At 41.0% G+C, this 26,864-nt stretch overlaps 1 protein-coding gene across 3 annotated transcripts in view; it reads right to left on the bottom strand.

Annotated features, from left to right (window-relative positions):
- The window catches only part of GRK3 (G protein-coupled receptor kinase 3), a 164,531-nt gene that overhangs the window by 31,150 nt on the left and 106,517 nt on the right, over window positions 1-26,864 (bottom strand). For all 3 annotated transcript variants that reach the window (XM_023190667.1, XM_023190665.2, XM_023190666.3), the window contains 7 exons: window positions 22,389-22,440; window positions 20,490-20,581; window positions 19,613-19,712; window positions 12,364-12,442; window positions 10,257-10,387; window positions 7,644-7,738; window positions 2,773-2,880 (listed from right to left, as the gene is read on the bottom strand). In XM_023190667.1, coding sequence (XP_023046435.1) covers window positions 2,773-2,880; window positions 7,644-7,738; window positions 10,257-10,387; window positions 12,364-12,442; window positions 19,613-19,712; window positions 20,490-20,581; window positions 22,389-22,440 — 657 coding nt within the window. The remainder of the gene's footprint in view (window positions 1-2,772; window positions 2,881-7,643; window positions 7,739-10,256; window positions 10,388-12,363; window positions 12,443-19,612; window positions 19,713-20,489; window positions 20,582-22,388; window positions 22,441-26,864) is intronic.

Raw genomic sequence — 26,864 nt, 5'->3', positions numbered from 1 at the left:
TCCCTCCTTCTTTCCTTCTTTCCCTCCTTCTTTCCTTCTTTCCCTCCCTCCCTCCCTTTCCTCCTTCCTTCCCTTTTCTCCCTCTCTTCCCTCTTCTTCCTTCCTCTTTCCTTCCCTCCCTTTCTCCCTCCCTCCCTCTCTTCCTCTCTCCCTTCTTCCCTCCTCCCTCCCTCTCCTTCCTCCCTTCCTCCCTCTCTCCTCCTTTTTTCCTTCCTTACCCCTTTCCTTCCCCCACAGCATCCAGCACAGTCTCTTGTATATTACAGGTACTCAATAAATGCTTATCACGTTTAATTTCAATCACTTAAGTCAAAAATGTTTCCTGCTTTTTGGCTTCAGTGCTATATTCTATCTGTGAGTGACTTCTGAATAAATAATAGGAGGAGTGGCATGAGATAATAAATCCTAGTGGGGGAGATTCATCTAATCCTATCTATCACACACTGGAAAGATTCCTTCCACTTCAGGATCAATCGATGGTCACCAGACAGTGACAAGGAGCCTGCTATCCATGAGGCAGAACCCTCCTTCATTGGGTAGCTCAAACGACTGGACATTCTTGTATCAAAGTGCAATCTTTATTCTCCTCAAAATGCATCCCTCTGGAGTTACACAGTATGCATATGATCCCTTCAACAAGATGGCCTTCCGGCAGCTGGAGTCAACCATGCGCTCCCCTAAGTTCTGCACTCAGTTCTTTCCGTCTTTCCACAGAAGCCATCATTTCTAGCTATTTTACCACTCTCCATTCATCTCATCCATCCATCCCATCCTCACAGCCATCCTCAGGACGTCTTCCTGTCTGTCAAGACTCTTTTCAGCAGGAGCCCCACTGAACATAATGCTTCCATCAAGGCCGGTGGAGGATTTCACAAAGGAATTGATATCTTCCAGTTCAGTACACCAAAGCTGAATTATAGCGAAATAAGACTGAATTCATTTTATTAGCCACAAACCACACTGTTGGAGCAGACAGAGTTATTGAACAAAACCCTCCAGTCTTGTAAAAAGTGAAGCAGTGTTACACCAAATCCTCTCCAGCCTATATGCACAGACATTTTAACAGTAGAGTCACAAAACAAAGAAGTACACAAAGTCCTAGATACAAGGCTTCTGGGATTGTCAGATTTTACTGCTGATTTTTGCATTCAACAGTTCAGCTGTTACACAGAGTTTTTTTTTTTTTTTTTTTTTTTTTTTTATCGTCTCCAAATTCTGTAGGTAGGGGCTGCCTGTCTCCAACCACATCTCCAGCAGAGATCCAAAATAAAGACCTCCTGGGTGTCTTCATGCACTCCATATGCATAGAAGCGACTCCACTGGGGAGAACAGCATCTCATAGGGGAAATGGCTTTCTCTGGTTTGCTTAGATAAACTCTCTAATCAGGTCAGCTAGTCTGATGACATGAATTAAAGCCATCCAGGCTCCACAAATACAATAATTCAATTAAGGAATAACAGAACCCGACTTTCTAAGCAATAATACAATTTTAGATCACAAGTGAACGCAAAGCAGAGAACAACTGGATTATCAGAGTCTTGACAAAACAGAGGGTGCTCAGAACCTAGTTTTGGGGGAATGTGGAATTCAGCCTCTCTCCAGAACGTGCTAAATGTAGTAAAATGCAGTGGTGCTCACTGAGGCTCTCCGATGGAAAGGTGCAACGTTTAGCAAACTATCAGGACTGTGTTCATATGAAAATATTAAAAGGAAAACCATTAACTAGGAAATTTTAATGTAAAATGCTTTATGAGTCTGAATAAAAAAATTTAATTGAAGCTTTCCACTAAAATTGGCTAAAAGTCTTAGAATTAATGGAAACATTAACATAATTGTTAAGTGTTTCATATGAGAACATATTTTGAGAGTACTTTCCTCTCATAATCTTTTCTACTTCATTTCATCATCTTTGGTAGTTCAGAACAAGGGCCAAGTATACTACTAGCTTTAAAAGACAAATTAATTTCAACATTTTCCCCAATAAATGCAAGCTTTTAAAAATGGGTTTACCCGCTAGGTGTGGTGGCTTATGCCTTTAATCCCAGCACTTTGGGAGGCTGAGGTGGGAGGATGGCTTGAGGCCAGGAGTTCGAGACCAGCCTGGGAAACATGGCAAGACCTTATCTCTAAAAAAATTAAAAAATTAGCCAGGTGTGGTGGTGCGTGTCTGTAGTCCCAGCTACTCAGGAGACTGAGGTTGAGGTGGAAGGATTGCTTGAGCCCATGAGGTCGAGGCTACAGTAAGCCATGTTTGTGTCACTGCACTGCAGCCGGGCAATAGAGAAAGACCTTGTCTAAAAACAAAACAAAACAAAACAAAAACAAATAAAATAAAATAGGTTTGCTTTGGGTTTTCATCCTTTTTTGGTAACTCTCAAAATTCTGTAAACGCTCAAGATGATGAGTACTTAATTTCCAGGGAAAAAATTATTCTACCTTTTTAAGTTATCTACATTTCAAAACAATACTTATTCCTACAATGTGGCTTATCACAGAAAAAAATTCAAAGCAGTCTAATTTTAGGTTTTAAAAGAATTCTGATTCCTACATGGTATAGAATAAAAATACGAAGCCATAAGCTTTTATCTAGCAGCTTATGGGGAAGCAGCTTTCACTCTTCTAAGACACAGTCTTCCAGATTAGCACGTGGCTTAAAGATCACTGTGTGATTTAAAATAACATTAGCATCTAGTCATTCCTACATATCCTCAGTCTTCATCCAAGCTCCTGCTGCCATGAGGACAGCAGCAGAAGGATGCGTTTCCACTCACCCTCTCAGAAGTTTGAAAAGCATGCAGCCCAGGGAGAACCAGTCGGCACTGCTGTCATAGGCCGTCCCCTTCTGCAGCACCTCGGGAGCCATGTACCCATGGGTGCCACTAGGGAGAAGGAAGGATACACAGTTATCAGAGCATGCGCACTTCAGAAAACACTCACAGCACCCCAAGGTCCGGGTGTCATTCGTTAGACGGCAGCGACTGTAAACAAAGGAGAGGGGACAGTTGTGCTTCACTGCAAACGCTATGCACTGAACATCCAATGGGAAAACAACCTTTTCTGCCTTCACTCATATATGAATTAACATAAACAAGCATATGAAATAAATATGTAAAATGCAAGTTCGGGCTCTCATCAGTCCTTCTCTACTCCAGCTATGACGAGCAAAGGTTCTCCTGCCATTTCAGGAGCTCTTGTGTGGAGGTGCGTGGGGTCGGGGGAGGCGGGGAAAGGGCAGAGAGAACGGACAATGAACAGGCGACCACACGGAGGTGCTGTGGACCTTGAAGGCATGGAGACATCCACCTCTGTGTGGTGCTGCCAGTTGTGCTGAGGACCTGAGCTCGCAGGGGCATGGGCTTGGTCGTGGTCAGTAACAGACCCTAGGGGGATGGGGAAGAAGGAGGAACATGAGCCCAGTTGTACATAAGATAGCGAAATCACGTGTCAGGTTTCAAAAGCTGCAGAAGGTCAAAGGACTCAGCACTAAGCAAATGTGAAGATGATTTTCAGGAAGTTGAGAAAAATCACTTGAGAGGACAACCATTTTATATATAATCTGCACCATCTGCAACTCGAAAGCCCTTCCCGCTCTAGCCCTCTCCACCCCTCCTTGAAGGGCTGAGCTTGCCCGGCTGCTGCAGGAAGCATGCGAGGCAGCTGGTGGGGAACTTTCCAAGATGCAGCCTGAAAGGGCTCTGGCAAAAGGTTGTATGCCCTACAACCTCTTCATCCACGATTAATTTTCTTCATCAGTAAAATGGGTAATCAGATGACATCTCTACCTCGCAGGTTGCTGTGAGCACTGCATATACAGCATGGGCTCACATACAGCAGCAACTGGATTCATGTTGGGGATTTGCATCTCCGTGCTTATCGTAGTGTGAGAATTTTTAGGCCCTGTGTGGTGGCTCATGCCTCTAATCCCAGTACTTTGGGAGGCCAAGGCAGATGGATCACCTGAGGTTGGGAATTTGAGACCAGCCTGACCAACATGGAGAAACCCTGTCTCTACTAAAAATACAAAATTAGCCAGGCATGGTGGCGCATGCCTGTAATCCCAGTTACTCGGGAGGCTGAGGCAGGAGAATCACTTGAACTTGGGAAAGAGAGGTTGTGGTAAGCCAAGATCGTGCCATTGCAATCTAGCCCAGGTGACAAGAGTGAAACTCAATGTCAAAAAAAAAAAAAAGAATTTTTAATTTGCTTACGCTCAGCAACAGTGAGAATCTACTCAGAATAAATGATCCTGGATCACTAATGAGCCTGGGTCATCACTGGGTCCAGTACTCTCTAAGAGGTGTATTTGAGAGTTTTATCAAATAGTGAAGACGGGCGTTGGTGCATCAGGGCAAATCCAGCATTCTGGAAAGCTCAATCAGCCCGAACCTAAAGTCTGACGGTGTAAGGCCATCAGACCACACCGTGAGAGCACTGGAGATTTCTATGAGGGGCATCCAAGCCATTTTCCAGGAAGGTTTAATTTCAGGGTTGCCTGGAAAGTCCTTTCCGGTGACCTTGTAATCTGTACTTTATTAGGATCAAGTCACAGTTCTGGAATGGAAAGATATCTACAATAGATATCTACAGGATAAATAAGAAATGAATGCAGACCAGTCCCCCATGCTTATACCAGATACAACGAAAACTCAACCTTGGACTGCCTGCCGCTGAGGTTTTCTGATTCTGCCTATAGGCCAGCTGCTAATGCTTCCTGACGCATTCCACTAAAGATCTGTACTACTATTAATACTGAACGAACACTTGGACGTTTTAAGACACTGTGACATGAGACACAGCTTTGTGTTCTTAGATAAAATAAGCTAGTACTCAAATTAGTCACTGACAATCTGCTCAGCTCCAGAAGTTCTCCTGTGATTTTTCATGGCTACTTCACAGTTAACTTCTAGTTTACAATAATGTGCGATTCTTTCGTTAAATGGACTAAGTCTAAGCTCAAATCCAAAACCTCAACTACAATACTACTTTGGAGATGGGCCGGCCGCGAGATGAAGTCTAAGAATCACATCTACAGTTTTGAAAAGACCTGATAAACCAAGTTCAGGGTGAAATTGTGGCTTAAAATCTTCAGTCTTGTACTAAATAGATCATGCCAAAGCCTCAGGGAGTTCATCCAGTGTACAGGCTTTGGAATCAGACAGAACTGGATTATAATTCCAGCCCCACGGCATACCAGCCAGGTGACCTGGTTCAAGTTACTTAATTTCTCTGAACCTCAAGTTCCATACCACAAAAATTGGATAGTGACACCTATAATTTATGGGGTTTCCACAAGGATGACACATGCACGACTGGGACAGCTGGATATTCAGACACAGTGAATGCTGCTGGTCCCGCCACCACTCCATATGCTGGTCACTTAGGGGGCAGTTCTCAGGGCTGCTCCTTCCAGGAGGTCAGGGGTCAGCTCTGTCTTACAGTGGCGTCGCCAGCAGCTGGCACGCAGCAAATGTTAAAGACTCGCTGAATTATTTAGTTAACTTAATCCTCACAACTATCACAGGAGATAAATATCATTGTCCTCTCCTCCTCACAGAAGGGAAAAATGAGGCTTACACAACCAGGAAGAAGAACCCAAACCCAGATCTGTTGGCTCCAGAGTCTTTTTTCCTAGCCACAAAATGCCTCCTGTACTTAAAAGTACAGGATTTTGACAGGGCGTGGTGGCTCACACCTGTAATTCCAGCACTTTGGGAGGCCAAAGTGGGAGGGTTGCTTGAGTCCAGAAGCTGGAGACCAGATTGGGTAATACAGGGAGACCCCGTCTTTATAAAATATATATTTTTTTTACATTAGCTGAATGTAGGGGCACATGACTGTGGTCCCAGCTACCTGGGAGGCTGAGGTGGGAGGATCACTTGGGCCCAGGAGGGGGAGGCTGCAGTGAGCCCTGATCACGCCACTGTACTCCAGTCTTGGAAAGAGCAAGACCCTGTCTCAAAAAAATAAAAAATATAAAATTGTATTGTATGTTTACCTTTTTAAAGTAGTGGCCTCCTGATCATTATTTAAACATGGAAACCAACCTTCTCAGTCCTACCTCTTTACAGATGCTTTTCAAACATTGTGCTTTCCAGAGCAGGCAAAAGAACAGCCCACCATTCACAGCTGACATGTGAATTATAGCAAAAAGTGCACTAGGTCCTGCTAGGAAATAACCCCATATCTGAAAGTTAATTCCTCTGGAAGAGTATTTCTTATGAATCCTTGGATTCATATTTAGTTATGACTATACTAACTAAAAAATTAGCATACCAAATAGCTGTGGCATTAAAAATTCAAATGACTCTCTTAAAAGAATCTGATGAACTCCCTGAGAGAAGCTTATACGACCACAGGTTCTGGCCTCATAATTGTAAAGTGCTAGCAAAATGCTAATGCTTTTATCACCATATCCCAGATTCCGTAGAAAAAGAGAAATATGTTTACAGAAACAGTGCTATTCACTATTAACATTTGATCAGAGCTTTAAAAGGCAGTTCTGATTTAATGCAGTCCTTCATAAAGTATTGCAGCTCAGAACCACTTCTAGTTACACAAAGAGAAGGATCTGTGGTTTATTGTCTGCACAGATGCATGAAATGAGACCACTGGGAGTTTTTTTCAAGACCATTCAACACAGAGATGAATGTTAGCTAAGATGTAATTTTAAAAGATTCAGTGCTAAGGAGGAGACATTTAAAAAGACAAAATAAAGCAAAAGTTGTCTGCTTTCCACAAACTGTACATGTGTTCATACTTTCCACCCAGATCATCGCCTACCAAATAAATAGAAATGAAAACCAGTGCATGTTCCATGGTGTTTCTGCAGAGCTGAAACTGTACTAGTCTTGCTGTCTTTTTAACAACTCTGAGTACAGAGAGAAGTCCTCGGTTCAGGGCCAATTTGCACTGATCAAGCAGGGCCACACCCAGAAGCAGTCTGGTGTCCCCGAGGTGTCAGGTGCTGGCTGAGGGCTGTGGCCTCAAGAGTTCCCTCCGGGTGATCACGTAGAGGACCTGGTGCAAGACCCAAGTCTAACAATATGACCTGCAGTGAAAGCCTAAACTGCAAGCAGATGATTTGTTTCTTTAATTAAAAAAGAGAGAGAGAAATATTTCTAATCTCTCTTTAGGGAAAAAAAGGAAGAAAAGCCTTTTTGAAAAAGAAGGAAAAGTAGATGAAGACAGAAACTTGGCTCCGAGGACCTCCCTTGACCACATCTACGCAGCTGCCTCGATGCCTTTCTAGGCACAGTCTCTCTCACTTATCCTTAGGACAACTTTGAGGGGTTTATTACTACCATTACTAACAGACTAAGTAACTGACGGACTTTTAGGGTCACACAGGCAGCATGGATTCTGGTTTCTTGCTGAGGTCCTGATTGTTTCTTAGAGGCCAAGAGGCCACCCTGGTCCCTGAGCAGGTTCAGCTCCACTGTTGGTTAATTCCTGCTCTCCACAGACAGTGAGGAAGGCACCCCGTTCTTATCTCCTTTCCCACAACCTGTGATGTTGGATCTTCCTGACATATTGAAAATCACCACTGGCAAGAGAAATTATATTTCTCTTGGGTGACAAATGGCCATGCCTTTGAAGGGGCATGAGAGAAATGACGGTGAACCGAAGTTGACGCATTACTTACACGCTTGCATGAGGCTTCTTTTTGGAAAAATCGCAGGCAAGACCAAGATCTGAGATCCTTGCGTGTCCGTGTTCATCCAAGAGGATATTTGCTGGCTAAACAGAAAGAGAATGATCTTTAAGAGTGTCCCAAATGCCATGGAGGCTTTGAGAACTTTGAGTGCAGACACCTGATATCTTACTATTTTATCATAGCTTGTTCCCAAACACAAATTACAGCTTTATCCCATCACATCGAAGTAGGGCATGATACTGAGAATAATATTTTTCATTTTAACTTCAGCAGAAAAGTGGTAACGATAGAGGCGGAGGATTCTACTCATTAGAAAATGAAACATGGGGCACGTAACACAGGAATGTCGGGACCACAGTTCATCAGCACTAAAAGCATTTCCTTTTCCCGTACCAAGGACCGCTGCGCAGAAAGAACAGCGCGCCTCTCAAGGGCAGGAGGTGAGTCCACCAGCTTCCGGGCTTCTGAGAACCACAAGGATTTCTAAGAGTAAAGCCATGAAGCACAGGACAGAGAGGAAGCTTCCAAGAATGTATCAACACTGACCTAAGCAATCAAAATATTCCATAGTGCCACACTAATCCCAATAAATGTCATTTCTGCTTATTAGTACATCATCAACGTAGGGCCCTACCAAATGACCAAATATAATTGTGACCACAACTCTGATAAAATGTATCCATGAAGATTAGATTTAGTCATCATAATCATGAACAACAAATCTAGTCTCTCTGATATACATTGAATTATAGGCATCTTAATATTTTTCTGCTGGCGATCAACTACTGTTTTGCTTGAAATAAAAATAAATGGCATACTATTATAAAACTGAAGCATGAATAATCATGAGTGACTAGAATTAAGTTTGAATAGAAATTAAATAATACCACTGCCTTCCAAATAGCTTAGAAAATAAAAATAAAGCATAAAGATGATTAGAAACCAGTTATTGATTTAAATTAGAATGTATTACAATAGCGCTTCATGGGCCTTCAGCATGTGTTTTGTTCTTCTGCAAAGCTCGCATAAGGAAATAAAATGTCAAGGGCCAACTATTGTCTAGTTATTTCTAATTCAATAAAAATACATTTTTCTTCTTTATGCTTATAGGAAAACTAAGGGAGTAATAATAATTCTGTAACCTTATAGAAAGGTTTAAAATTCACAAAGTATTTTGTAAAAAAAAAAAAAACATTCTTGGAAATAAAATACAATTTTTATAATATCTTAGAAAGTAATCTTCAAAAGCCAATCACGGCATCTCAGCTCCCTAGAGGAAGGAACATAATCTGTACATTTCAGTTGGCCACTGTGGGTTCATTCAAGAAGGCATCTGAAATGAGAGGCAAACACATTCTCCTGGAATCCTCTCGCCTATTGGGAAATTGTCGGTCCCATCATTTTTCTTATTACTATTTACGCATTTCTATGTTTGCGCAATCATTAATTTGTCAAGGTTCCTTTCTCTCCATGCCTGCCTGCAGGCTGTTGGCCATACAACTAGGTGAGTGTCACCATGGACGGACGTCCTGAGCCAGCTTCTATCTCCCTCCCACGTGTAAAACCCAGGACCAAGCACCACGTTCTGGAATGAAAAACTCAGAATACTCCTATATCATTGCTTTCAAGGCGAGTGAGCTCTTACAGAGGAGAAGAACAGAAACCCGGGCACAGCAGTTGGAGGTTACACAGTTCAAGGATCTAAAACTCTATCAGTGATTTTTAAGACAATCTCAAAATAACGTAAAGCTCCGACGGTGGCCTTTGGGAGGAATTCCGCAGGCTGGTCGGCAATCCACTATTCACTGATAGACCTTGCCTCGGAGGAGTCATGACTCAGCCATTCTATGTCTTAGCTCACCAGCTTCTAAGCCCCATAAAATATATGTTCTTTGCTTATTCATCATTGTACATGTCCACCTTTACAGAGCCACGACCAAATCAGTTGCTTAGTGAACATTAATTGAATTATAATTAATTATGAAATGTGTGACACCAAAAGGGCTCCTAAACTGCTTTTCTTTTTTTTTTTTTGAGATGGAGTCTCCCTCTGTCGCCCAGGCTGGAGTGCAGTGACACAATCTCAGCTCATTGCAAGCTTCACCTCCCACGTTCATGCAATTCTCCTGCCTCAGCCTCCCGAGTAGCTGGGACTACAGGTGCCTGCCACCACGCCCGGCTAATTTTTTGTATTCTGAGCAGAGACGGGGTTTCACTCTGTTAGCCAGGATGGTCTCAATCTCCTGACCTTATGATCCACCCTCCTCAGCCTCCCAAAGTGCTGGGATTACAGGCATGAGCCACCATGCCTGACCTAAACTGCTTTTCATTAACCGATCAACTAAAATGTTTGGCTTAGTATATGTGTTGCAGCAGGCACTGTAGTAGGCACCCGGGTTATAATAATGACAGGCACAGACATGTGCTCCGTCCCTGCAGAGTCTGGTCTAGAGGAGATAAAATGTCATACAGCTAATGACTTTATCAGGGCTGAGACGAGGGCTATGAGGAAAATGACAGGACTCTGAAATAGAAGGGGACTTCTAGAGGACCATTCACACAATACCTACTATGCAGAATGAGTCTGTCAACCGTCCTCACCTTCAAATCTCTGTAGACAACAAACCGATTGTGCATGTGTTCCAGACCCAGAATGATTTCAGTGGCATAAAACCGCATCTCCTTCTCAGAGAACACACCATGTTGTGAAAGGTGATAGTGCAAATCGCCTCCTGGAATCAGATTCAGAATTTAATTCAAAGCATGTTAATTTAAAGGACACAAAAATCATGCTCATCCTAAATAATCAGGACTCAGTAGAAAAGGGGAAACTACGCTTCTGCTTTGTCTATATACCTATCTTTCATTCCTGTAGTTTAGCAACAATTTAAACGTTACAGAGAAAACTTAAACATTGAGAAGATTTAAATGCAATGACAGGTGGGACAAGACAGCAAAACCAAGCCACCATTCTCAGGCTGGCAGCTCAGCTCCTAGTTCCGCCATCACAAGATGGGACCAGCTAACCTGCTTTGATTACTTAAATCCTAGTAAATGAATCAACCCATGGAGTGATCCAACAGACACAGCTTAACAAATGGCTCTATGGATAGACAAAAAAAAAAAAAAAAAAAATAGGCTGGGCACAGTGGCTCATGTCTGTAATCCCAGCACTTTGGGAGGCTGAGGTGGGTGGATCACTTGAGGTCAGGAGTTCGAGACCAGCCTGGTCAACATGGTGAAATCGTCTCTACTAAAAATACAAAAATTAGCCAGGCGTGGTGGCACACACCTGTAATCCCTGCTACTCGGGAGGCTGAGGCAGGAGAATCACTTGAACCTGAAAGGCAGAGATTGCAGTGAGCTGAGATCGTGCCACTGCACTCCAGCCTGGGTGACAGAGATTCCGTCTCAAAACAACAACAACAACAACAACAACAAACTGATCATATAGACAAATATTTGACAAAGCAAATACAATAAAATTTTAACTGATAAAAAATCCAGGTGGTGGGTATCCCCAGGAAAATTCTTTCAATGTTGCTATCTGCTTGAAATTTTTTATAACAAAATGCTGGAGAAAGGAAATAATCAGATGGCCTCAAATTACAGAGACAAAGAATGCCATCAACAGGGTAAGGGAATGATTTTATATAACACAAGGGAAAAGCTTCTATTGATTTATAAAAATGAGTGTGTGTGTCCAACTTTATTTATTTATGTCCTTGGTTTCACAAGCATATTTCTCTCTCCATACACATATTCCCGTAAAACCACTACCACATCAAGATGGAAAAGATGCCCAGCATCCCAAAAGCTCCCCTACCAATATGCCCTTTCAGTCAAGACCTTACCCCCTAGTCCCACTGACACAAAGGTCACTCTTCAGCCCTCTCTCCCCATCCATTAGTTTTGCCTGTTTTGGCAGTCACATAAGCAGGGTCACCTAGGGTAGATGCTGCTGGGTTTGGCTTCTTTTGCTCCTTATTATACTGTGAAATTCCTTCATGCTTTGTGGTAGATCTGGTTTTAAATCAAACACTTGGAACATAATAAAACTTCAAGTGAACTTAAAATAAAAAAAACTAGGCATGTGAGTTGTGAATTGTATACTTTATTTCAGTTCTTAATACTAAAAATACTTTAGATATATACCATGACACTTTCTAGTACCAGAAAGCTCCTTTTCTAGCCAAACGTTTTCCAGCATTTTCAAAATCATCATCCACAGTTTAAAAGATCAATGTACAGTAGTGCAGATTTAGAAGATGCAGAAGATTGGGCTAAAATCTGTATTTGGCCCAAAGTCAGTCCTTCAAAGTTGGTTTTTAAATACATTTCTATCTTTGGCCTATATTCTTATGAGGTATTTCATTCCTAAAAATTGAGGGCCAGGAAATAAGCTAATTAAAGATCTAGGCCAGCTGCATTCCAGAAAATCAAGTTTCACTGTAAGTATTTTATGAGAATCTTTTCTAGAATATCCAACTTCTTGGGAAGAGACTGGGAGGCCGAGAAGGACGTTGCAGTCAACATTTAAAAACGAATTTTCAGTGAAGATTAAAGGGTAAAACGTTTCCTCAAACTTCAGGGGGAACCTAATTACCTGAAAGACCCACATTGCTAATCTGCCTAGATTAATGCATGCTAAGATTTAACATCATGGCAAAGTCTTTCAAGGCAGTCAGACTTCCCAAGTTTTGCTTACCGTTCATCAGATCCAGGATGAAACAGAGTTTATCTGGGGTATGGAAGGCATAGGTCATACATACAATGAAAGGACAGTCCTAGAGTGAAAACATAAAAGTTTATAAGAAGAGAAAAGCTGCCCAGAAAGTGCCAACACCATGCTACATATTTTTAAAATTTCTTTATTTTTTAATTGACATGTTGCAATTGTACATATTTATGGTGTACAGTTTGATGTTTTGACACATATCTATATTGTATAACGATTGAATCAGGGTCGTTAGTGTATCCATCACTTCACACATTTATCATTTATTTGTGGTGAGAACCTTCAAAAGCCTCTCTTCTCACCATTTTGTAATATACAATACATGCCATGGGTTTTTATCCAAGCTGCTACCCCATGCACTGAGCACCGACACCTACATGGTAATTTTTAAAGTCACAGTAAAATAGAGCTGGTTACATAATAAAATGCATAGAGATACATTAATAATTGGAGCAGATGACCTTGAAGGTCCTTTCTCGCTTGGATTCAATCACGTCTCTATCCTAATTATATCCTCTTCAAAATGCTAGATACAGAAACATATCACTATCTTGCCAGGCTTTTTGCTGGTCAACATTTTGGTTCTGGCTATTCAAATATCCATTTCAATCTCTGCTTCTGAAGTTGATGGAATCACAGCACAGGTCGGGGAGGGAGGAATGTTATTTGTGGTGTTGTTTTGAAACACTGAAAATAAAAATGGAATTAAATTAGCTTTTGAAAGTGGAAAACTATTATCATGACCAAGAATTGAATAACTCAATTGTAAAGATTTCAGTGTTCCCATAATTAATCTATAGATGCCATGTAATCTTACTTGAAATGAAAATTGACAAGGTGGATTCTAAAATATATGTAAATGTAAACAGATAAGAAAAATTTCAATATTCTTGAATATAAACAAAGCTGGAAAACATACAGGACCAGATATCAAGACTTATTAGAAAGCAACAGCAATTCAGACAGTGTGGTATTAGCCCAAGGACAGACAAATCAAGTGACCATTTATGTGTGGGTCTATTATGGATTACTTTTTCCATTTCATTGTTATTAAGGTGACACAACAGGGCGTGGGGAAAGGATGGTCTATTCAATCAGTGATGCTGAAGCAGCTGAATATCTGTACAATAAAATATGAACCTTGACCCCTGCCTCACACCATACACTAAAGTCATTTCCAGCTGATGTAGATGTAAGTGTAAAAGATAAAACAATAAAGCTTCCAGAAGAAAACAAATGAGAATATCTTCATGATCTTAGGGTAAGTAAAGATTTCTTAGGCCACAAAAGGCAGTAACAATAAAAATGTTAATTAGACTAAAATAAAATTAAGAACTTCTATTCATCAGAGGATACCATTAAGACAGTAAAAAGACAAGTCACAGGATGGGAGAAGACATATGAAACCCATAAATACACAAAGGACTCATATCTAGAAGATATAAAGAACTTTAAAAAATCAACTTAAAAAAGTCAGTCAACCCCCAGAAAAATGGCCAAAAAATAGGCATTTCACATAAGAGGATACCACATAGCCCCCAAACTAATGAACAGATGCTCAACCTCGATGTCTCCAAGGTAATGCAAATTAAAACTACAACATGCTGTCACTAAACCCACGAGAACAGCTAAAAAGATAAACACTGATGATACTGAGTGTTGGGAATCTATAGAGCAAATGGAACTTTCATATATGGCTGCTGGAAGTGTACAATGAATGGTGCAGCCACTTTAGCAACCCATTTGGTGGTATCTACCAAGGCTGAGTGTCACTTGCAAACTTTCTGACTCAGTGATTTCACTCCCAGGTAGACATCTAATAGCAGTCTGTACTAATGTGCACCAAGATACCTGCACAAGAATATTCAAAACAGCATCATTCAAAATAGCACAAGTCAGGAAATAACCCCAATGCCTACCAATAGTAGAATGGATAGTATGGTATATTTATACACTAGAATGCTATATAGAACACGGATCAGCAAATGTTTTCTGCAAAGGACTAAAAAGCAAGTATTTTAGGCCTTGCAGGCTGCATACAATCCCTGTCATCTATTATTCTTTGCTTATTTCCTTTACAATCTTTTAAAAATGTAAAAACCATTCTTAGGTCATGGGCTGTACAAAATAAGGCCAACAAGCTAGACTTGGCCTGAGCCACACCTGGCTTTCTGACCTCTCTACACAGCTACTGCCATGGGCAACACCACAGATGAATCTCATAAGCAACATGGAGTGAGACAAGCCAGATACAAAAGAGCACATTTATAAAGTTGAAACACAATTTGCAAAGCTAAATTATGCTGTTAGAAATCTGGATAGTGTTAAGTTGGGCGCGGGGTTAGTGACTGAGAGAGGCACAAAGAGATTTCTAGAATACTGGTAACTCTCCGTCTCTTGATCTGGGTGCCAGAGATGCGTGTATTTCCTTATGAAAATTCATCAGTGCTATGTTAGATCTATTAGCTCTATTTATATCTATTTTATCTATGAAATCCACTTAGATTCTTTATATACAGTGTATACTTGTCACTAAACTGATTCAGTTTTTAAAATGGCTTAGATTATCTATATCCTCTTTCTTAACACACACACAAAAAATTATTACATTCCAAAGAAAATGCTCAAATTTCAATAGAATCTGTAAACAGAAGTTGCATTGTTAAAGCTAACAGCTCAAGACCACATCCCTAGGAGGTTCAGTTCCCCCTTAAAATGCCTGCCTCAGAGAAATCAAGGCTTCCCAAAGAATTTTTATTTGTTCCAGCCAGCACTCAAAGATAGAGCCCCTGTCTCCCAGCCTCCATCGGAAGGTAGGAGTCTAACCTGGATAAGTCCCCGTTAGCAAACCAGCATGGGTCCCATATGGACCACGCCCCTTCCTGCATTGTAAAACTCTTCACTTCCTTGACTCTGCTCCACTCCCCATTGCACTCCATCAGCCACTGTCTCTTTAAAACATCCGGTCACCTCTGCACAAGTCAGAATGGAGCTCAGCTATTTCTCTTACTGTCTAGTCATTACCAAATAAATGCTGTTTTGATTACCAAGTACATGCTTTAACTAATGTCCAACTATATTTATCTTTGACTCAATGTAAAATAAACATCCGGGTGAAGGAATCAGATTTGGTTATCTCTACAGAAATCAGTGACTGCAACCCTCACCTCTCGGGGTGCTGAACAGACACTATAATGGGTTTCATGTGGAGTCCAGGACACAACCGAATACTGACCAATATGAATAAATAAGTGGCAATTTAATGAATGGTGGGATATAGTTCCAAGGATAATTATGGATAAGAGGGCCTGCCTTGATTACAAGTCAGAATAAAAGTGGATTTTTAGAAGTAGACCATTAAGTAAAACTCTTGAGCAAGGAACTGTCTCCTTTGATTTCCTGCCAAAAGTGAACAAAACAGCTTACATTTTGCAGGAACTCACCATAAAAAAACTGTGATAAAATAGGACCATGAAGTCGTTAAGAAAATCCTTGGCCGGGTGCGGTGGCTCACACCTGTAATCCCAGCACTTTGGGAGACTGAGGCGGGTGGATCACGAGATCAGGAGATCGAGACCATCCTGGCTAACACGGTAACACCCTGTCTCTACTAAAAATACAAAAAAAATTAGCCGGGTGTGGTGGTGGGCGCCTGTAGTCCCAGCTACTCGGGAGGCTGAGGCAGGAGAATGGTGTGACCCTGGGAGGCGGAGCTTGCAGTGAGCCGAGATCGCGCATCGCGCCACTGCACTCCAGCCTGGGCGACAGGGCCAGACTCCTTCTCAAAAAAAAAAAAGAAAAGAAAATCCTCCACACTGCAGTCGGAGCAATCTTTGTGAACTACAAGGCTGACTATGGTCTCTCTCTAGTTAAAACACTTGGTTTCTAACTGCGGTCATATCATTTAGGCTCCTCAAGATCGGCCTGCGATGCCCTTCATGGTCTGGCCTGGCCTTCATGTCTCTCTCCAGCTTTGTCTTGCACGACTCCTCCCACCACCGCAGACCCTGGCCCCTTGATTCCCCCAACCTCATGTGCCTGGGCTCAGACGTGCACTGACTCCTCCCCAGGTAACCTCCAACTTCAGAAGGGCATTCACTGACCCCATCTCCACCCGGCAAAAGGCCTTCCAAGCACTGTGTGCCTGTATTCCATGGCTCTTGCCACAGGTCCCAGTTGTCCATACATTCCCATCATCATTTGAATAATATCTTTTCGCTTTCTGTGCAGCCCTGTAAGAACTAAGAACTGGGACCACAGTCAGGTTTTGAGAGCCCCAGCTTGCTGCAGAGTGCCTGGTTGAACCTAGACGTTCAACTGTGGTTCAAGGAATAAACGAGTCACACTTCTGAGGAACCTAAATGACTGACTGGATGAATTGCTGACTGCTCTTCACAGCTGTGGACACGCTTATGCTGGTTCTCGAACACACATATTTCCTTTTTTGCCATCTGAGAATTACAGAAGAAAACTGGAACAGTACTTCCTGCTGTCTTTTGGGGAGATGGGTGGGATACTTAAGTTGAGATTTAAAACAACAACAACAAAAAAAACTTCCACTAAAAAGAAAACTGTGGTGAATGAATGCATTTCAGTTACATACCCACAACACAGGAAAGCCTGCCGATATAGGCTGATCAAAAGCTTCGCCTAATGAGGGTATTTTCAACTATGTTTTACTAAAAATTATAGAAAGTATCCCTTGATTAGCAAAAACAATTCCAAATAACTTTACTGTAATTATTTTGGCTAAATTATACACTTACGAATTTTAAAAGTACCATATAGTTTCGAGATCTTTTTTTTTTTTTTTTTTTTTTTGAGACGGAGTCTCGCTCTGTAGCCCAGGCTGGAGTGCAGTGGCCGGATCTCAGCTCATTGCAAGCTCCGCCTCCCGGGTTTACCATTCTCCTGCCTCAGCCTCCTGAGTAGCTGGGACTACAGACGCCCGCCACCTCACCCGGCTAGGTTTTTGTATTTTAGTAGAGACGGGGTTTCACTGTGTTAGCCAGCATGATCTGGATCTCCTGACCTCGTGATCCGCCCGTCTCAGCCTCCCAAAGCGCTGGGATTACAGGCTTGAGCCACCGCGCCCGGCCCATATAGTTTTGATATCTAAATAAAGTACAAACAATTCTTTTAAATTAGTTCAAAGTGATAGCCCCAAATAACCCTAATTTCTTAGGGTTACACCAGTGAGAAACTACACAACTACTTAACCACATGTCCTCTCACCTGAGAGTCAAATCAATATAAAAATACTACATGAAAACTATACTTATGTTTTTCCAATATTAAAACTTTTTTTTCTATAGGCCTTCTTGAGAATAAATATCCAAGGCTTTGAGATAACTCACTGAAAATTAATATTTTAATAACCACTTACAATCTTCATCCAGTACTCACATCCACGTTTGAATTGGAAATCCACAGACATTTCCAATAGAAATTAAAAGCCAATGCCATTCACACTGATTCCAACAGAGTATGTAGGATGTTGGTTTCCATTCTCTTCAGTTAAAAACTTGGTCATACACACAAAGCAACTCTTATTTGAAATGCTTAATGCCCATACAGTGGGAGGTCAAGGCACATAATTAGAAATTATTTATGGCTATGGGGTTTCCATTTATTACAACTTAGCGACATTACGCTATTCTTTTGCTTCAAGAGCAAATACCTCTTCTGGAAAGACTTTAACAACAGAATACTATAAACTATAATACAATAAATACAGATGATAAATGAAAAACCATACAGCCTATAAAGTGATGATAATAGGAGCACTGGCCAAAAAGTCTAGAGATTTGGGGAAGGAAATTAACCTCTCTGGGTCTCACGTTACTTGCTCAGCAATTGAAAGGAATTCTTTGGCCGGGCGCGGTGGCTCACACCTGTAATCCCAGCACTTTGGGAGGTTGAGGCGGGAGAATCACAAGGTCAGGAGACCGAGACCATTCTGGCTAACACGGAGAAACCCCATCTCTATTAAAAATACAAAAAAAATTAGCCAGGCGTGGTGGCGGGTGCCTGCAGTCCCAGCTACTCAGGAGGCTGAGGCAGAAGAATGGCCTGAACCCGGGAGGCGGAGCTTGCAGTGAGCCGAGATCACGCCACTGCACTCCAGCCTGGGCGACAGAGCGAGACTCCATCTCAAATAAATAAATAAATGCATACATACATACATAAAATAAAATAAAGGGATTCTTTCATTAGCCACTAAACTTTGGTTTTTGCAGATCCTTTTGGTGAAGACCTTATTTAGAATCCAGCCATGGGATCTGGAAGTCCCTCACATTTCTCACTGAATATAAATCTTCCTGGCTGGAGTATCTACAGTTTCATTCACATGTGGGGTACACAGCTAGTGTCTGGTCCCTCCACGCTCACCCCATGCCTCTCCCTCTCTGTCCTGACTCCCTAACCCACTCTGAACACCATGTCCCAGCCATGCCAGTGCACACACGCAGGAACAGGGAACTGGGGGGATGGGTTTTTGGATGTGTCTTCACATACACTGGCATCTGTACAGATACATGAATGCTGAGGTTTTCATCTTGGGTAATACCATTAACAGAAAAAGAAATTGAAATGGGCAGCTATTTAGTAAGAAGATGTAGGGTAAAAGTGGGGTCACACATGTTGAGCTAAAAATGAGAGCTAAAAATGATACACAGAAAGTGTCCAGTAAGTAGAAATACGGTGCTAGAAATAGAAAGGCTGATAATCAGAGTAGCAGGTAGGTACTGGCAGGTACCGGTCACCTTCCAGGGAAACACTGACTAGGGACAATCTCAAAAGGACAATTCAGATGTGACTAATCCAAGTTGCTTCTCTCGATTTGCTTCTGAAGGACAGAAGCCACTTTTCTCTTACTTTTCCTCTCTAGGTTAGTCCTTCTTGCCAGTCATTTAGTCAAGGCTTGACTATATTCCAGTGATTTTTCTGGTTATCATTATTTTCTGCCATCTCCAGTACCATATTCTGCAAAGAAGGAAGTCAAGGACAAATAAATAGACACTAAAGGGAGAAGCCATGCGTGTGCATAATGGAGTTGGCTAGTGTTCGTCTAACTTGCAAAATCAAATAAAGAGATACTATCAGATTCTAACCCAACCAAGAACTCGCTGGCCTTATAATCAGCGAGAAGGAAAAAAAATAAATCATCCTGCTATAAAACAAACATTTTTAAAAGAAATGCCGGAAATGGAATACTTACTCCTGTGCTGACAAGAGACAACATGATTCTTTCATTTAAGGCTAATGTTTCTCCTTGCTTCATTTTGATCCTCTTCTTATCTAAGCATTTCATTGCATACCTAGAAACATAAATTTATTGAAAAATCTATGCTGCAAATATATCTAGACTAATTTAAACAATATACATCATACTGGGGCAAGTTTCTGAATATTTAGGCCATGTTTAAAAGAAGCAGAGTAGAACCCAAACGCCATGTAAGAAGTATTTTTATTTTGCATGTATTGTGAAAACGAAATCAAGCAATACTTAAGATATTTGTATCATTAAATGGATACAAATCCCAGTGAAATAAATGATAAAGCAGATGGATATAAATAAATTTTATTATGACTGATAATGGGGGCATCTGTATATATTTAGCAGCTAGGAATTGTGAATTCAGCAATGGTCAATTGTTTTTTTTGTTTTGTTTTGTTTTGTTTTTCTGAGATAGAATCTCACTCTGCTGCCCAGGCTGGAGTGCAGTGGCGCAATCTCGGTTCACTGCAAGCTCCGCCTCCTGGGTTCACGCCATTCTTCCACCTCAGCCTCCCGAGTAGCTGGCCCGCCACCACACCAGCTAATTTTTTGTATTTTTAGTAGAGATGGGGTTTCACCACACTAGCCAGGATGGTCTCGATCTCCTGACCTCGTGATCTGCCCGCCTCGGCCTCCCAAAGTGCTGGGATTACAGGCATGAGCCACCGCGCCCGGCCTACAGTTTAATTTCTTTTGGAGGTAAAGTACTTCAAAAGCAATGTCATAGGTTTCCACGTTTCTCTATAGGAATTTTCTTTTCATGCAAATATTAAAATCTTAATAGTGCCAGTAAAACATATGAACATTGAAAGCTTACATTTTTCCAGTGTCTGCTTTCCTGCACCCATAAACTTCCCCGAATCCTCCTCGTCCAATAATCCTATGCACACTGAACTCATTCATGGTCAACTGGGAAATCCAAACACAAAATGAAAACATAAGATTACATAAAGCTATGGTGTTTTAAATATTTTTTCATGCAAAACATAGACAGTAATTAAAATAGCAATCTGACTTAGGGATCTACCCTTTTCATGACTGAGTCTTTAAGCTGAAGGATGAGATGCCCCAGGAGCAAGACTTTTGACAGACTCCCTCAGCTCCACCTCCAGGATAAACGAGGCATCAAATGGAGGCACGAGGGAAGATGATGGAGTGGAACCAAGCCGAACTGTTTCTCCATTCTCACAAATCCCAGATTACAATATGTATACCTTGAAGACAAGTGAATGTGAAATGTCTAATCAAAATGAAAAGCAGCCTTAGCTACTCCAAAGCCTAATGTTTGGGAACAATCCAGTGCTTCCAAGAACTATCAGAGTTGAAAAATGAGAGTCCATGTCAGGGGCATCTATGTGTTTATGATACGAGGCCATATGATCAGGAAACCCAACAGATGCAGGCCATGTGAATTTGTATATTGATAACATCAGTGAATAGAGAGAACTCATGCTGGCCATGTGAGCGTGAAACAAGGCTAAATGTGAGTAAAGTATATACAGAGGCTGTATTCATAAGCACTTTCCTTCAGTCAATAATATCTCAGTAATGCCCCACTTCATCATTAGATTTAATAATGTGAAATGGCACAAAGACAGATAGTGAATCTGACATTTCACATAAGAGGTCATAAGACAATAGCAAGTACCTACTACTTTACATATCCTGGAAAATTAAAGGTGGGATTCTTTACGGGTTCCCCCAAACAACCTTAAACATCGTATAGAAACCTGCATTTGGGCCACAGAATTCATGTTTGATTCTCAGAGTCCACAAAGACACAGGGTCTCCCGAGGCAGAAGTGTATGAAAGAACCAGAGCAGATATAAGGGGTTTTGAGGGTATGTTTTATTGCCTCTTGCTTCTAAATCCTTCCAGGAAATATCATGGGGAAAGGAGGTTAGAAATTAAAAAAAAAAAAAAAAAAAAGATCATTTCTTGGCCTTTTAGTGAAGATCAAAAAGAGCAAATATTTTAAAAAATATTTTTAAGAAAACAAAACTGCTCTTCCAACAATACCATTCAAGTAAAAAAAAAAAAAAAAAAAAAAAATTCCAGTTGATTGTTTTGTCCAATTGCAAGCCTATGAGAAGGGAGATTATAAAACAGAAGGTAAGAAAGACCGTGCAAAGAAATGTGGGCATTTTCAAACTGCAATAAGGATGATGCAATCAGAATGACTGAAATTGAAAACTTAAAGTAGATGCAACACTAAGGAGATGACGTGTTAGAACGTGGCCTGGATTGGAAGATTGCTTTTATCACTCTCAAAATGATAAAAAAGAAGATGAAGTCTTGGTCTGATAAAAGATGTCATTATTTTTATTATGACACTCAATTTGTATACTACATCTAATAGTAAGAAAAAGGAAAGGAACTCTACCAGAACGGCAGAAGGCAAGGACATGAAGGAGTTATATTAAGTAAAAGATTTGTATTTTTACCACTATTTTTGTTAAAGAGTCAATTACTGCTTAAAATATCCTTTCTTACATAAATAAGCACATTTTCATCTGAATATGAAAAAGAATTAAAGCTCCAATTGTTTATAAGGAAGCATGGGAGGGTGAATGCTTAGTACTTAAAGCTGGAAGAGAGACATCTGTTTGGGCAGTGGACCCTCTGGGAGTACGTTCCAGAATCAAGTATTTTCTCATGAGGTTAAGCCAGAGGAAGTTTTTATTTAAAATAAAGAAAAAAGAAGAGTGATACTCACATGGATATTTAATTCAACGTTTTTCCACTGACAAAATCTAGTGAACTTGTCACTAAAAGAGAATAAAATAATTACTAAAAAGTTAAATATTAAATTAACTGGATTTACAAAACAACACTGTAAGACAGACTAGAATGGCATTCTTAGGTAGCTTGTCAAATAAAGTAAGTTTTCTTAAACCCTTTTTCACAGAGCATTTACCAGTATTCATGGCTTTATTTCATGATTCAGATGAAAGAGTTCATATTTCTTCTTTAATTGTCATAGGCTATGGTAACACTTTTATCTGAATAAGCAGAGACCAATAGGGAGATAATATGAACCACATACATAATGTAATTTAATAATGTACTTTATGCAACCCAATATATTAAAAAATTCTTTCAACATGAAATCAATATGAATTAATGAGATATTCTACATTCTTGTTACTACGTTAAGTCTTTGAAATCTGATGTGTTTTCTGCACTTAAAAGCACATTTTAATTTAGACTTGTCACATTTGAAGTGTTCAATAGCTGTATTTGGCTACTGGCTACCCTACTGGATAGCCATGGCTTTTGGAGCACAGCTCTAAGACAAAAAATTAATGTTTACAATAATTCTAAGAGTAGCCACGTGCCAGGCCTGCTCATGTATTCCTCCTACCGACTCTACAGCCAGGTACTATCATGATCCCCATTTTACAGCTGAGGAGACCAAGGCATCAAAATGTTCAGAGGCTTGCCCAGGGTTACACAGTGACAGAGTGGGAGACTGGAATTTGAACCCAGACCAAAAGAATCTAATGTATCGTCTTAATCAAGATTTAGTACGGCCTCTCAAAGACACAGGTAGCATGGAAGAGAAACCCTCAGTCTAGAATCCCAAGAAGCAATAAGTTCGCCACAGTGACATGCTCCCACAATTCACTCAACTGCTTGATGAGTATTTTCTGTATCTATGAGGAAAAAGATATATCCTGTATCTATTTAATAAAGACATTTTGATCACATTTTTTATTAATGAGCAACACATCTGTAAGGTGGGGTTTTTTTTGTTTTCGTTTTTTGTTTTTTGTTTTTTTGAGATGGAGTCTTGCTGTGTCCCCAGACTGGAGTGCAGTGGCACAACCTCTGCTCACTGCAAGCTCCGCCTCCCAGGTTCACACCATTCTCCTGCCTCAGCCTCCTGAGTAGCTGGGACTACAGGCGCCCACCACGACACCCAGCTAATTTTTTTTTGTATTGTTTGTATTTTTAGTAGAGACAGGGTTTTACCATGTTAGCCAAGATGGTCTCGATCTACCCGCCTTGGCCTCCCAAAGTGCTGAGATTACACGCATGAGCTACCCTCCTGGCCAGGTGTTTGTTTTTTAAACTATTTTCAAAATAAATGCATTCTAGATTGAATACTTTTTTTTTTTTTTCTGGTTTTTGTTTTTGTTTTTTGAGACAGAGTCTCAAAAAAAAAAGTCACCCAGGCTGGAGTGCAGTAGCGCGATCTCAGCTCACTGCAACCTCCATCTCCCAGGTTCACACCATTCTCCTGCCTCAGCCTCCCGAGTAGCTGGGACTACAGGCGCCTGCCACCACACCCAGCTATTTTTTTTTTTTTTTTGTATTTTTAGTAGAGACGGGGTTTCACCATGTTAGCCAGGATGGTCTCGATCTCCTGACCTCGTGATCCATCCACCTCGGCCTCCCAAAGTGCTGGGATTACAGGCGTGAGTCACCACGCCTGGCGATTCAATACTTCTTAAAAGTAGAGAACATTGTGGTGATGGTTCGATCTCATTTTGCCCCTGGCATGATTCATTACACGGACACAGGATTCAGGGACAGAGGGAGGAAGGGAGGAAGGCAGTTACAGGTAATACCAGCATCATACTGGAATGCCTTAAAGACATCGAAATATCACAGTTCCCTAGGGGCTTCATTTAATGAGCTTTACAATTTTTTTTTTTTTTCTTTTGAAGACAGGGTTTCACTCTGTGTCCCAGGCTGGAGTGCAGTGGTGCAATCCTAGCTCACTACAACCCTCAATTCCTAGGTTCAAGTGATCCTCCCACCTCAGCCTCCCAAGTAGCTAGGACTACAGGCACACACCACCACACTCAGCTATTAGTTTTTAATTTTTATTTTTGAAGATATTGGGTGTTGCTATGTTGTACAGGCTGGTCTCGAAGTCCTAGCCTGAAGCAATCCTCGCTGCCTCAGCCTCCCAAAGTGCTGGGAATACAGGGGTGAGTCACCACACCCAACCAATAGACCTTTTAAAAAATAAGGATCTGTAACAAATATTTCTGAGGCTAATAATCAAATTAAAAATCAAAAGCAGAGGAACAGCTGCAATTACAATAGCATCTTTTTTTCAATGAATCTAAAATGACTCACAAAGAGTGTTTCACTGAGCCTCCTAACATGTCTGATGAAGTTGGTGAATTAAAATTATGTTTTGAGAGTTTCTAAGAGTTACTTCAACTATTTTTTAAAAGCATGGTGCATGCAAAAGGCAAAACCACATTTGGGTGCACTCTGCATTTATAAATCTATGACAGGTCTTTGAAATTCACTTGGTTTGTTGGGCTAGCTCATACCTGTTTTCTCACAGATTCTGGAGTCCAGAGCTGGTGACAGGGATGGAAATCTGACACATTTTACAACTAGCTGAGGAGGGTTAACAAACAAGGAAGAGAGAAGTGCCCACATATTCTGCCCACTAAGAATGGATTTGCTGTAACAAGTTCCTCTTTAGGAAGTACAGATGGTCCTGAGTATCTAGGCTCAGTCCTGTCTCCACGGGGGTTATTTGAGTGCCATTCCCAACCAATGCCTGGTTACTGAGTGGGACACTTCGACAGGAGGGGAACTGTGGCAAAGGAAAGAGCCCAGACAATTATAGGGTTTCAGGTAGCTAGAACCCTTGTAGATGACTTAAAAGGATCTTGGAGAGAAGATCAGAGGTTAAAGACATGGAAATGCCTGGGATGCAGTAAGGGTGGAGTAGAAGAAGTGTTTTTAACTCTGATTCCTGACTCAGTCGTTGTCCTGCTGAGCAACGGAAGCTCACTGCCTGAATGAGGCACATAGCTCTCAACCAGAAGACAGAAAGCCTCCACTGCCCTCTCCAATTCTGCCTCACCTGTAACTCAGCCTCATAGCCCTGCTTGGACTTCAGGGAAGGTGGGAAGACATTGCACATGGCCCTGCATTGCTGATGGCTACCTCTTTACCATCAGACTTGGGGTGGTCATGGAAAAAATCGCCTTTTCCATGGGGCCCTTCATGTGACCAGTCCCAGTGAGGTCAAAGGCTACAATGACCATACTGATGGAGTCCCTGTGCTTTTCAAAATCAAAGCTCCAAATTTATCACCTGACATGAACTTTTTTTTCTAATTTGATAGAAATTAACACATCAACTTTAAAAATAATTTATTTATAGAAAATTGTAATGGCTGCAGAAAATCCAATGTGCCTGCTTGCCTAAAATGCAAACAGCGTCATTTGCATTTACTGCAAGCATATGAAATGACTGGCTCAAGGAGCGGAAATCACTACTATCTGTGAGCCTGGTTTCAAGCGAAAGGATGCATGGCAAAGTTATAAAATATCCGTGGGAGAACCTCATCCCCACTTTTAATTACCTTCCCCTCTCTCCCTTCTCCCCTAAGGATCACACAAAAGTTAGGTTTACCCAAGAGTTGGGAAAGGTCAGATTTTAGGACCAACAGCCATGGAGATGGCTCAGGGGTTGGCTGCAACTCGGCCCTGAGCCAGCAGCCCACCCTTTCCATTTGATGCTGGCGCTTTTTGGCAAAGTTTCTGCTACTACTCAGAAGAGTGCAGTCATTTGTATGAATATTACTTTCCCAACATACTGACTCTACTCCAGGATAAAATTATCTCTTGAACTCCAATAGAATTGCAGCACAACTTTCTTTTTCATTGCTTTAGTTCTGTGAATTTGTGGAGAAGAAAACTACAGTAAAGTAGCGATTGTTCTTAAAGTGCAATTACTGAGCAGCTGCAGAAAGCTCTAGCATGAGATATAATCATCATGTATATTGTCTAGAAATTAGCCAAGCTGATAACGTAAAGTCAGTGTCAATGCAGATTCTGTTTTATAGAAGGTCCAATTTCAGTGGTGCATTGTCACAGAGACATACTCAAAAACTGAAGAATTGACCAGTAGGTGCCTGAAAAGCGTATGAATTGTACATTTTTATAGGTGTCACTAAAAAGTTTCAGAATATTATATGATAAACATGTCATATCGTTTGAGTAACCAAGGGACACATTTATTAGGTATTTAATGATGTACACGATCATAAACAGACATTGACCTATGTCCTTAAATTCTAATCCTACATAAATCTCCTACACAGAATCTACCACGCTGCCACTTTTCAACAAGTTCAGGCTTGTCCTACTTTGGGAGACATGTTTCCAAAATTCAAGCAAATGAATCAGATAAATTATAGTCAAGTTTGCAT

The sequence above is a fragment of the Piliocolobus tephrosceles genome, chromosome 19 (assembly GCF_002776525.5).
Source record: "Piliocolobus tephrosceles isolate RC106 chromosome 19, ASM277652v3, whole genome shotgun sequence".
Taxonomy (NCBI): domain Eukaryota; kingdom Metazoa; phylum Chordata; class Mammalia; order Primates; family Cercopithecidae; genus Piliocolobus; species Piliocolobus tephrosceles.
The sequence above is the reverse complement of the archived record's forward strand: the minus strand, read 5'-3'. Positions and strand labels throughout refer to the sequence as shown.